This window comes from Triticum aestivum, chromosome 3D (genome assembly GCF_018294505.1).
Source record: "Triticum aestivum cultivar Chinese Spring chromosome 3D, IWGSC CS RefSeq v2.1, whole genome shotgun sequence".
NCBI lineage: Eukaryota > Viridiplantae > Streptophyta > Magnoliopsida > Poales > Poaceae > Triticum > Triticum aestivum.
The window spans coordinates 122553874-122567235 of NC_057802.1; the positions used below are offsets into that span (position 1 = coordinate 122553874).

At 42.5% G+C, this 13362-nt stretch overlaps 1 protein-coding gene across 1 annotated transcript; it reads right to left on the minus strand.

The window, feature by feature from the left end:
* Nucleotides 1-360: 360 nt before the first annotated feature.
* On the minus strand, nucleotides 361-11782 carry LOC123077804 (uncharacterized). The gene is made up of 6 exons (XM_044500132.1): nucleotides 11442-11782; nucleotides 6995-7336; nucleotides 4898-5053; nucleotides 2021-2325; nucleotides 1383-1929; nucleotides 361-1057 (listed from the first exon to the last, which is right to left on the minus strand). Exons 2-6 carry the CDS (start codon nucleotides 7251-7253, stop codon nucleotides 546-548), a joined length of 1779 nt encoding a protein of 592 aa, XP_044356067.1. The 5' UTR covers nucleotides 7254-7336; nucleotides 11442-11782; the 3' UTR covers nucleotides 361-545.
* Nucleotides 11783-13362: the final 1580 nt, after the last annotated feature.

Genomic DNA, 13362 nt, shown 5'->3' on the forward strand with positions numbered 1-13362 from the left:
GCCAGCCCGTATAAATGCATAGGGGTGGGAAGAATCTTGCGCACAGATCACATAGAACTCCCTCCGATTTTTTACTCTGCATATAAGATTTGTCTGAAGTCACACTTCATAAAGTTTTACCATATTTATATGAAAACTTGATATCATATTGTGAATGTTAATTCGTTTTCTATGTAGTTGTTCAAATTTTACGAAGTTTGACTTCAGACAAATCTTATATGCAGAATAAAAAGGATGGAGGAGAGAAGCGGGAGCACGTGCGCAGGCCACCGCTCCCGCTGACATAACTAAATCTAAATTACCAGCAAACAACAGAAGATACCAAGACAGTGAGAGACATGCGATAAGATGGCAAATAGTAAAAGAAGACAGGCTACACTTGTTACACCAATTCCACCAACAAATGCCCAATAAATACATCCGCCACCTGAATGAACGCATCTCCCAATGTTCTGTTGTTACCTCTTATGAAACAGTTGCCTGGTTTACGCCAATCCCCAGACAAATATATCGCCTCTATGATGTCAACATGAATAATGTACAATTCACAATCTCCTGTTCCTCTCCTTATTCCAGTCTCCCGATCCTAGAGACGAGGCCAATGTTGCTTTCCTCAGTTTCTGCTGGTTTTCGTATTCCTTCTCAAGCCGTGCCTGAGACGATACATGAATCGGATGCCTTGCGGCATTGCTGTGGTTTTGTCTCATATCAAGCATAAGGCCCTTCTCGGGTTTGACAGGAGATACAGCATCTTCAATAGGAACAGGCCACCTAATAAGCCCTTTCCCTGGGTTGCTCATGCACGCAGCAGAATCGTTCTTCCTATCGACCACTTTCTTGGTAGAATGGTTTCCGCTGCGAGCTGGATCACTATTCCGAGAGCCCGAGGAGCTCTCAGCTGTACCAAACGGTGATGACGGCTTACGGGCTTTCACCTTATCAGGAGGTGACTTTGGCAAATTTATTGTCCCATTGCTATATACTTGGGGACTCCACCCTTCCGTGCTTCTTCTCATATCACATAGGGTCTCAGCTGCGCACAATATCTTCCGTGATGCTGATCATGGAGCTCATATCAGCAATCAGCAAATTTTAAGAATTGAAAATGGATAATACAAAATATGCAACCCAAATGAAATAGTAATCACGGTTCACTAAAAACCCGCAGATAGCTAGATCTAATGACACAGAATGCAAAGGGGCTTTATACTACATATCATTCATTGCATTATCTTAGGTTATAGCATGGAGGGACCAAGAAGTGATATAGCATGAAAAATAGTTTTGCATAATCACTATAATATTCTTTTGGTCAACAAAGCTTTTTTACGTCCATAATACGATTAAAGCAACTTTGAGTTCCCTAATAAACTGTGTCATACCTTGACGTGCTTTCAGAAGAGAACGTTCACCGTCATTCCTCTGGAAGCTATCTGAGGAGCCCACATGGTCTAGTGGATGCAGTTGCTGCGGACCATGCTCGCTTTCAGTTTTTCTCGAGTAAATAGTTTGTCCGAGGGATCCAGAAGTTGATTCCGTGCAGCATAAATTAGATTGTCTGCTACATGAATCAATGATAGACGACTTTGCCATATCCATTTCCTGAAGAAGATCATCAATTTGATGGACAGGTAAATCTTCGTAATCCTGAGAGGTTGGATATGATCCAACTCTCAACCACTGCCAATGGGAGTTACTCCTACTTGACCCATGTTTACCAGAGTCGACGCTCGGTCGGTAAACCCCAGCTTGTGAGTGTGACCAAGTAAATGGTGGCAAACTAGCTCCATGAGTTGTCATGGAAGGCCCTGTAGCTGAGCTCTCGCTTCCAGCTGATAAAAGAGAATCAAGATCATGTCCTTGGGGAAGTGTTAAACGGCTTAGGATGTCCTTTGGGCAAACATTGCAGACCTCAGTTTGTAAAGGATCCTGGGTAGCAGTAGTATTACAATAAGCATAAATGGTATTGTGAGGTGCTTCAAGACATGTTAATGATTTAAACACAATTGATTCCACTTACCTTAATCAAAGAGGACGGTTTGTCACTACACTGATCTTTGATATCAGAGCTTGAGGTGGTTGCTGAATGCAGCCTAGGACTAGGAGTCAAATTACCATCTTTTCCAGGACTACTGTCCATGTCAGATAGCATAAAAAAAGCTTTTCTGACAGAGACTAGGAGTTCATCTTTTGTGTGCAATACCTTCTTTCCTTTTTCTCTTCCTAAGCTGGAATATTTGTAAGTGCCATCGAGAAGTTCACTCAATGTCAGGTTCTCAATGTGATTCGTGATGTCACGGATATCAGATTTAAGGCCATGTGCCCCTGAATGAACAGATAAACACTGTAAGGTGACATGCAAGAATACGTGATCAATGATAAGAGGCCTAAAAATTAATCAATAGCATGTTTTCTCCATTACAATACCATATTAGTCATCCTAGGGTATTCATAAATATATGTTGAAATTGAACAACGAGATCTCTTGTGGATGCATATGGCATACTTTCTAAGTAAAAAGATGTACACTGAAGAACCACCCACATAGTAAAATACCATACTAGTCATGCTGTAGGTTATGCATATCAGATGAATTGAAAAGGCCTAATGATGCAAAAGTCACTGTCGGCCATGAATTATAATAAATGATGATGCAGATTGCAGAATCCTACATACTTTAGTAAGAAAATCATGTACCACTGAAGAACGAACAAAAAAAGGTCAGATGTGCCATTAGTACTGTTTTTCATATTAGTATTACAATTAGAGAGATGCAAAGCAACAAAAATGGAACAACTGGCACTAAATGAAACTGGAAACAGAAAGGCAAGTTGGAACATGTTTAATAAATAACGGTCACCAAATAGACAAATACGGTATAAAACCAAGAAATTCAAGAAAGGAAAAAAGAAATTAAACACCAATATGTAAAAGATTCTAGCATTCATCCCATTAGTGTTTATATTTGTGTGAGCAAACACTAATTTGCATCGTGAATGAGTTGTGTACAGCCATAACGAAACTCGGCACTACATCTGTTCTAAAATAGATGATGCATTCTACAAAGCATACAGTCAAACTTCTATATCTTTGTAAATTCCGCCTATGTTGTCTCAACATAGCCGGTCACAAGCCCGGGTAAAGGAGGAGGGTTGTGATAGGCTTGGCGAGCCAACGTAAAAACTCAGCCACTCTTATGGAGATGAAACCCAAAAGATGGATGAGGTCACAAGGGATATACAAGGAGATATCCCATGATGTATGCTCTTTGCGGATGATGTGGTGCTAGTTTGACGATAGTCGGGACGGGGGTAAATAGTAAGTTAGAGTTATGGAGACAAACCTTGGAATCGAAAGGGTTTAGGCTTAGTAGAACTAAAACCGAGTACATGATGTGCGGTTTCAGTACTACTAGGTGCGAGGAGGAGGTTAACCTTGATGGCCAGGTGGTACCTCAGAAGGACACCTTTCGGTATTTGGGGTCAATGCTGCAGGAGGATGGGGGTATTGATGAAGATGTGAACCATCGAACCAAAGCCGATGGATGAAGTGGCGCCAAGCTTCTGGCATTCTCTGTGACAAGAGAGTGCCACAAAAGCTAAAAGGCAAGTTCTACAGGACGGCGGTTCGACCCGCAATGTTGTATGGCGCTGAGTGTTGGCCGACTAAAAGGCGACATGTTCAACAGTTAGGTGTGGCGGAGATGCGTATGTTGAGATGGATGTGTGGCCACACGAGGAAGGATCGAGTCCGGAATGATGATATACGAGATAGAGTTGGGGTAGCACCAATTGAAGAGAAGCTTGTCCAACATCGTCTAAGATGGTTTGTGCATATTCAGCGCAGGCCTCCAGAAGCTCCAGTGCATAGCGGACGGCTAAAGCGTGCGGAGAATGTTAAGAGAGGGCGGGGTAGACCGAATTTGACATGGGAGGAGTCCGTTAAGAGAGATCTGAAGGATTGGAGTATCACCAAAGAGCTAGCTATGGACAGGGGTGTGTGGAAGCTTGCTATCCATGTGCCAGAGCCATGAGTTGATTGCGAGATCTTATGGGTTTCACCTCTAGCCTACCCCAACTAGTTTGGGACTAAAGGCTTTGTTATTGTTGTTGTTGTTGTTGTTTTGGTTAAGTGGAAATAAAAATAACGCCATAGGTTTGTCATAAAAAAACATTCCACGATATAATTTTGTATAATCTCATACTTAGATATTCATAATACCGTGATGGCCAAAGATGCATTTAGACACCATTGCAAAGTCGAATATCATCTCTATTAGAACTGAGGGGGTATCATTTTAACAAGTAATAGAGGGAAGATGAAACCAAAACAAAAGTGGGTGCTTAAAAGGAAAAGCAATTCCATGTCAAATGAGATTTTATTTTATTGAGATCATATGATTAAAATGTGAGAAGACCAAGAATTGCCCTTTGCAGGTTAAAAATGAAGTTAATAAAACAATCAACAATGAAACAAACAGAAATCTTAGAACTAAACAAGTAACAAAATTAAAAGGATCTATACAACTAGATTTCATTGCCCACATCATCTAGGATCAATTTACTGAGAAAATCAGTTATGGATGTGAACGCCATAGAATAATAACTATCTTATAAATCTACATCCATGATCTGGCATATCATGTTCTTTATCCAGGGACAGCTCATGAAAGGTCAAATGAACTAACAGATCTACATTTCTCAAGCATACCAAACATAGCGAGTGCATCATGTACAGGCCATATGCTGACAAATCAAGAGCTAACATGCATACCTAGTATGTCTAAATGTGGAACTTTGTGAGAAAGTTTGCACTATGATAAGAAGACATGAGAAGGATAATAACTAGTATAACACATCGATAAACAAAATCATAGTTGCAACCAGTTAATACATACCAAGCATGCCATTTCCCATGAAACTGGAATCATGATTTCCTAAACCAGACTTTAATGTGAAACAATCATATTTAGATCTGACACCAGACCTAGCATTCTTCTTGTCAATTCTCTTCGCATCAGAAATGCGCCTCTGCTTTAGCAACCCAGATTTTTCTGCATAACATTAAGGTAAGGGCAAAAGCAATTGCTGTTAGAATATCAAACTAGATAGAAGCATTGACGCTAACTAGAGCAAACAAACGACTGCGCGCACAAGGTAGAGCTATATCAGATGTTGTATGAAAGCAGAGAATGGCACATTGTACAGCAACTTGTCATCCATAATGAATCATCAGACAGAGAAAAACCATTAACCGCATGTATATGTATACGGCAGCGCTAAAGCGAGCATGAGCGTAAAATGCTAATCCTGCACTCCAGCCAGGTCGCAAGTGCTGCTCAGCTAAAAAATCAACTTTCCTCCCCCCTACTAGTACTAGTAAAACATACTCCAGAAATGGTAACAGAATTAAAAGCATTACACACTGCACGCACTGATCCCCGCGCTACCTAGTAAAACAGTGGCAAAAAACTAACATAAATAAAATGGTTACGCTGGACGCACCGGTCCCTGCCCCACCAAATCAGGCCACCCTTTGGAGGACACCGACATGGTAATCAACCATTGTAAGAGAACAAAAGGGTTATCAATCCATGGACTAGTTTTTTTACAGTGGGCCTGTGGACTAGTCAGGCTAATTAAACATAGGCGTAACTAGATAACCAACAGGGGTCGCGCGCTCGTGGTACCGCATCTCCACAATCACTGTCCTACGGCTGCCCCTCCTCCCAGTCTCCAGCATCATAACTTTTAAATTTCAAAATACGGTCATGGCTCCGCACTTCAAATCTTGCATTGGTGCACACATGCCCAGTTACGGAGGTGCAGTATTGCCTGTTTACTTAAGTTTTCTCTCTGCAGTGCTGCGAGTGCAGTTGTTGTTGTATACTATATGCTAATCCAATACAACTGCAATCATTTTTTTGGTTCCATGGCAGATTAAAAGGTATTATTACCTGAATCAGGAACTGTAAAAGGCTGAGAAATAACCACCGCTGAGTCGCTGACAATATTTATCATGGGGAAAGACTAAACCAAGAAAATAAACAACTCCCAAAAATTAGCAGAAGAATGAAAACATCCATTACAGCACAAGTATCATTCCAGAAGTAATTTGTGCAACACGTTCCTTTTTATTCTTTATTTTTTTGCTCAGTCAAAAACTGAAATTTAAGGGTCGGCCTTCAGGTTTATATATACCTGCTAATATAACGTGAATAGGAAGACCACTAAAATTACTACTTTGCGGTCAGTTGGTCGTTATGGGGCTATCCCTGACTTTGCAGTCAGCTGGTCGTTAGGGCGAGGGTCCTTATTCCCGCTACTCTGTACCTTTCCTTCAACAATAACAACAGCAACAAAGCCTTTCAGTCCCAAAGAGGTTGGGGTAGGCTAGAGTTGAAACCCAAAAGATCTCAAAACCAAGTTCCACACACCTCTGCGGCTAGTTATTTGTGATATTCCAGTCCTTCAGGTCTCTCTTTACGGACTCCTTCCAGTGTCAAGTTTGGTCTACTCCGACCTCTCGACATTATCACGCTTTAACCGTCCGCTATGCACTGCCGCTTCTGGAGGCCTGTGTTGTATATGCCCGAACAATCCCAGGCGATGTTGGACAAGCTTCTCTTCAATCAGCACTACCCCAACTCTTATCACGTATATCATCTTAACGAAATGATACACAGCTCTCCTCTGTACCTTTCCTTCATCTTAGTGAAATGATATGCAGCTCTCCTGCGTGTTCTACGAAAACTACTTTGCGGTCATGTACAGAGGTCCGAAGAACATAAAAACTGTAATAGAGAAATAAGTGCAATGGAAGCATGGTATTGATTCAAATGATGGTAACAAACATTTAGCCAAAAGATAAGATATGAAGCTCTGACAGGAAGGTCCATAATGAATCCATTAACATATGCAGAGTCATTTGGTGAGTAGTTCTGTTATGTAAAATTAGACACCCATAGATGAAGAAATGAGACTTCATAACTTACCAGATGTTGTGCATCGTACCATTTCAGGAACAATCTTATGTGGCAGCGATTCATGGCCCTTAGCTTCAGCACCTCTAGTGGTTTGAGTTGGCTCTAGCTTTGGCCTTTTTGGACAAGGTGGTGCATCCAACAACTTTATGGTCTTTTTGGTCAGTATCTTGCTATCTTGCTTATGCAAGGATGGAACAGTACCAGTTCCAGTGTAATCCCGCTTGCCATTGTTCTCAGACTTAATGCCAACAGCGAGAGATCTCTGCATAGAAACCTCCAAAGAAGTCCTTTTACGTTTTATAAGATGAACTGCTTTCTGTGTTCTGGTGGTGCTGCTTCACATCTGCTGATCTGCCCATACACAAGTTCGATGGATTAGTAAATTAGTCATCAAAAGTGAAACACATTAAAGACAAAACCTTTTGGCAGATGAAACACATGGCAAAAATAATTTGCATATAATAGCGGAACAACTGGGAAAAAACAAATTCCATGACACTAGAAAGGAAGGATATCAATAAATACTAAGGTTACAAGGCACCATTTATTTCGCCGTGAAAGAGGGAAACTTCAATGCAACATTCAGGCCCCAAAGAGACAAGGAGAGTCACACATCTATGGAAACTAACAAGTATGTATATGTTTTGCAAGCTTTGGTTTCATGGACGCATGGGCACATGCTGATGGTGCTTTTGCATCTACTCCCTCCGTCCCATAATATAAGAGCGTTTTTAACACTACACTAGTGTCAAAAACGCTCTTATATTATGGGACAGAGGGAGTAGTATCTTAAAGCCCTTCCAACGAGATTCAGCGTATTTGTCTCACGGGTATAAGCACTGAACAAGTGAGAGCATCTTATCATCACTAATACAAAGCTTCACATAAATAAAAATATGCACAATAAAACCCATGGTAGATCGGCAGGATTGTTACATCTGCCATTGGGCAGAAGCGAGAAAGTTCAAATCAGAAAAGGGGAAACAAAATCAAAAAGTTAAAACAAAAGTAAACACCAGATTTTTAAGTTCATGTGTCACTTTCTTCAACCAACTGATCAACACTCACAAGAAATAAAACAGCCCAATTTGAGTAATTTCCACATCCCATAAGGAAAATAGTAGTATCAAGTTTCACAGTCATGAAACCTGAAACGGTCTACAGGGTAAAAAGGAATAAAAATTAATTGCCAGAGACAAGGCAAAAACTGGTGTGATTGCTGCATTCCAGTACACGGCCAAGTAAAATATGCTCTACTCAATCAAATGAAACTTTTACATGTTTAGATTATACGGATCACAAACCTGTAAGTACTTAACAACTCCCTAAAATCAGCAGAAGAACGAAAACATCCATTGCAGCACAAGTAAATAAGCACAGTTGCATTTAAAAGAACTCGATTTTCAAGAAGAGGTTACCCGGACAAGGGCGCCTCCCTCTATCAATAAGCATCTACAGGCACTTAGTTGCAGCACCTCCTGCTCTAAGGACGGGGTTGCACCCTGTCAGGCTGCTGTACCTAGTGTATTTTGAAGGGTTGGCCCGGGGCATTGCCTAGCCCTGGCTACGCAACTGTCAGAAACCCCTGTGTGCAGCTCCTCAATCAAAATCAAACAAGGTGGACCGCCTCCGCGTGCAATCAAGTCCTCACAGTTCCAAAGGTCAGTTTCTACTCGCTTTGGGGACATCGAGCACCCAAAAGTGGCGTTGATGGTCTTCTTGCTCCACAGGCACCCATGCCACATGAACATCAACACATTGTCATCCTTGGATGATATCCTCCGATGCCTCTGTTTTTGCTGTTTGTGAGCAACAAGTTGCCATCACGAAGAGGGAAAAGGCAGTTTCTTACACAAGTGATTCTGCCACAACTTGGGCAGAGCATTACAGCACCCTTCAGAGTCTCAAACTCCCATGTTTCTCCACACTACCTCTTGCGCATGGTGTCCTAGGCAACCTGTCCGTGCTCATGGAACAGAGGGGCCTAGAGTGGGGTTAGCACGTGGCATGCAACCTTGACCAAGCATAAGACAATGCCCGAATTACTGATGGTGCAAAAAGCATCGTCATTGTCATGTGATGAAATGTCTCTTTAAAAACATAGTGATATAGACATCTCATATCTATTCTCTTTATGCAACAATAATGTACAAATAAAACCAAGTAGAGAGTAACATAACAACTAGTTCTGTATATGTATTCTTTGTCAGGGGCCTTCACATATATACAACACTTCCCAAATGGCAAGGGAAAGCTTATCTTTGACAAAGTGGCACCCTCAAATTAACAGATCATATCCTCGTTGTGATGCCACAGTCAATCATGAGGTGTGACTTCAATCCCCTCATCATCGAAATCCAAATATCATTTCCATAAAACAATAGAAGTTGCTGGCATCAAGTGTCTGTACTAAGTTCTGAAGGCATCTACAAAGCCAACAGACCTCACAGCACAAGGTGTCGCCATTTTTCAAGTCAACCGTCTGATATCCAATTTTGAAGGATTAAAAAACAGTACTATTATAAAACAAAAACCAAAAAAGGCTTCCTTTAAAGCTAGATTGTTGCCGACAGCCCAACACGAGAATACCAAAGAACACAATCATCAAGAAATAGCAGTAAGCTGATCGGCTATCATAACATAAAGCAGTTGATGCTATCACCAAATAAAGCAGTTGATTCTACCTCCCCTTTCCCTTCCCTTCCTCACCCAGACCTACCTTCCCAAGCCCTAGACGTCCCCCTCCCCTACCGCCCGTGCGGCCGCCTCTTCACCCTGCGAGCACCGCTCCAGCGAATGTGTGCCCCAGGCGCCTACCGCGCTCCAATTGGGCACTGGTGTGGCCAGAATCGGCGTCAATTTGGGGTAGTTTTTGTGGTAAGTTGTTTGTTTCTAGAGGTGTTTAAAGGGCGCATTTCGGGGTGGTGGATGGATGATGTGGAGATTCTACTGCCAGCAAAGGTGGATTTTGGAAAGATTCTGATTTCGTCGGCGACTAAGGTAGTGGGCAGAGGAGGTGCTGGTGGTGGTGGAGGTGGGGAGGTTTTAAGGCGCTGTGCAAATGCGTATCGCCGGAACGGCGGTAATAATCTCTTCATTGTGCCCTTTTTTGTCTAGGTCGTGCAGTGTGCTGGTTGGATTTTGTTAATATGATGGGAAATTTGGTATTTTTTAAGTTACTAGAACTGGAGTTTTGGGAATCATTTTGAGTTCTCCTTGATCTGTTTTTGGCACATTTTTGTGTGAATATTCATTGCTGTTGTGATGTTGGAGTGGCGTTGTTGTAGTGGTTTGTTGGGTTAGTAGGTAATAATTTTCATCTTTCTTAGCCTTCCAGAGCAGATAATGATTAGCACTCATGATTTTGCCGCTAGAATGGTTGACTTGTTATGGAATACTTTTCCTATACCTTTCTTTTGGTTCAGATGATCTTAATTGGCTTGAGTGTGAGCTTTCTCCTCAAAGAAACCTTATGCTTGAGATTTTTTGTTGCTAGATCTTAATTGGCTTGTGTGTGCTAGTATTAAAAATTCATATGCCTCAAAGATCAGAGCAAATCACCAACTTCTGCGTATATAATTTTTTGATATTAAAAAATGTAAGCAATTTTTATTCTTTAGATTGTGAATTGTGGCAGCAGTTATATTGTATGCTTCGTAAAGTAATGGTTTTTTTTACCTCTGCTATCATACTTCGCATTATAGGTTGATTGATTTAGTTTCGTGGACTTCCTTGTTGGGCAGTGAACTGAATCAACTGTTTTGGTGATAGCATCAACTGCTTTATGTTATGATCTACAAAAATTTGTTGCAACAACCCTATTCCAATGGTTATGCCCAATAGTATGCAAAAAAAAAAAACGTCAACTGTTACTCCCCTCTGAGATGTGGACTGTTTTCTAGCAACTTGTGATCCCGCAATATGTCACACAACCGAAATAACACATTTCTTTCGAACCTTAACATGTTTTACCACATCACATCGCATTGCCATATTTTTTGGTTTAGATAATCAAATCTGATCCGCGATCTCTTTCATTCATTGGTCCATAGGTAATACATGGTCCCCTCTTCCTTATTGTAGCCCGGACAATGACTGCCATTGCAGCAAGTGCAACAAAAACAGCTGCTCCCCTAATCATCATTTTTCTTTTGTTCATCTTCTTGACCATCTACGATTCATGTATGCTATCAAAAATATTTCTACCAATGACTTGGGACAGCAGAATATATTGCAAAGATATATTGGAAAACAGCACTTTGAGCATAAAATAGGAAAATCGCCCACTAGTTTGAACAGCATAGAGCAAGGAACTCGAATCAAACAAACGCCATGAGTGTCGTCTCAATATCCTCTCCATCTCCCTCTCGGCTGGGTAAGGCAGATGAGACAAGTTCCAAGATCTAGAGAGGCGCAAGCCCGCAAGATACAAGGGGGGAGGAGGGGACGTTCTTACCTTCAGGGCCGCCGCCGGAGTAGCCCCTCGCTCGCCGCCCAGCTTCAAGACCGCCGCCGCGCAGCCGATTGAGGAGGAGAGGAGGGAGAGGAGCATCCGGCGGCGTGGATGGGAGGAGAGGAGCAGCCGGCGGCGAGGATGAAGGGGAGGAGCAGCCGGCGGCGATGATGAAGGAGAGGAGCAGCCGGGGGCGCGGATCCAGGGAGAGGAGCAGCCGCCACCGATAGGGTTTGTGCGAGGGAGGGAGACGCGAGAGGGTTCGTGCGAGAGGGAGGGGGTGAGCGCCAGGCAGCGTTCCCCGTCGTTCACCGATTTGGAGGAAGAGAGAATAGCACTAGTCAAAACCGGGGAGTGCCAAAATACCGCTAGTAGAAACCGAAAAGCCAAAATGGCACTACAATCTCTATTTTGTTGTCAGAACAATACCACTCCCGTCGAATGTCAGATGTAGTTCAAAATTATGTGACTCCGATATTTTTGATTTGGCAGCGTTGGGGAACGTGTTTAGAGAAATCAAGTCCAAGCTTCATACTCAGTTTATACATGTAGAAGTTCTTTATGTCTTCCGGATGTGTAAAACAAGTCGGCACATGAGTTGGCGGCTTTGGGTACAGGGTTAGATCATGATGGTCATTGTGTTTGGTATGCTGACTACCCTGTTGATGTAACACGTGCTGTAACCGGTGATATTGTTGTGTCTTAAATGGAATATATGTGTTCCATATAAAAAAAATTATGTGATGTTTTCTAGATTCTTGTGAACTCATAAATTACCTTTTTTTCAGTTTTAAATCTTATCCCTATTACTTCTACTGTACTAGCTTTATCCCCTTCACCTAAAAGCGCTACCATAGCGACGCATCAAACCAGCCCCCGCCGGTGCCTGATCCTCTCAGTCGCTCCCTCTGTATCTAAATGTTTCTTCGTCGCTTGCCGGTTGCTCTGCGCTCACCCACCTCTCATAGCCCCCCGTCATGGCCGCCCTCCCCTACATCTCCCGTCACGGTAGCCTCCAGTGTTCGGGCCGGCGACGCCCTAGCTCTGCCGCTCGCCGCACTTCCCTAGTCCCCTCGCGATGGTAACCTGCCCTAGCTCCCCGCCACTGGCTCCGTTGCTCGCCATCCTCCCCTGTCTCCACTGCTCGTGTGCGTTCCTGACTAGGATGCCCTTTGTGTTTGGATTTGGACCTCGGCCTTTAATCCCGTGCAACCCTAGCTAGCACTGCCTCTGCATGTGTGTTGATTGTGTTGCCTACTTGTGTTGAAAATGATTTCTTTTTTGTTGGTAAAATGATGTTAATTTGCTGTTGAATGAGCAGCGTGACGTGTGGAGGTAAGGGCACATATGTCTTTTTTCAACTATGCTATTCTCAGTTTAGCCACTAGTGGTATTTTCACATGAACATATTGAAATGAGCTATTGCAGCTCTTTGGTTTTTACTAGTGTATTTTGGCATTTTGGTTTTGACTAGTGGTATTTTGGCTATTGCCTCTTGACGGAACGACTACATTACGGATCTCGGTGGAATACTCCCAAAGGTGTAACAAGTGGGTTCGGGTTTTAGTTGTATCAAACACGAGAAGGGCGAATTACGGGTCGGACACATGCCATTCCACTTGGTGACTCATACCAAACACACCCTTAATGCGACTGAGATAGTCAATTTTTAGGATGGTTGCCACTTGTTTATTTCCAGAATAAGTGGATGAATAAATCAACCATTTTTTGGAATATTCCTTGAAACAGGCGAGCTGACAAGATCTGTGGAATAAACCAAGAAATGTTTTCCCCTAATATTTGTACACAAGCATGTTATTGCGTGTGTAACACCTCAGCCACAGCCACTGATTCCCGTGTGTTACGCTTGGCAGGATCTAGACTGGCCCTACAAACCAACAATAGTCTTTCCTGCGTACTTTGT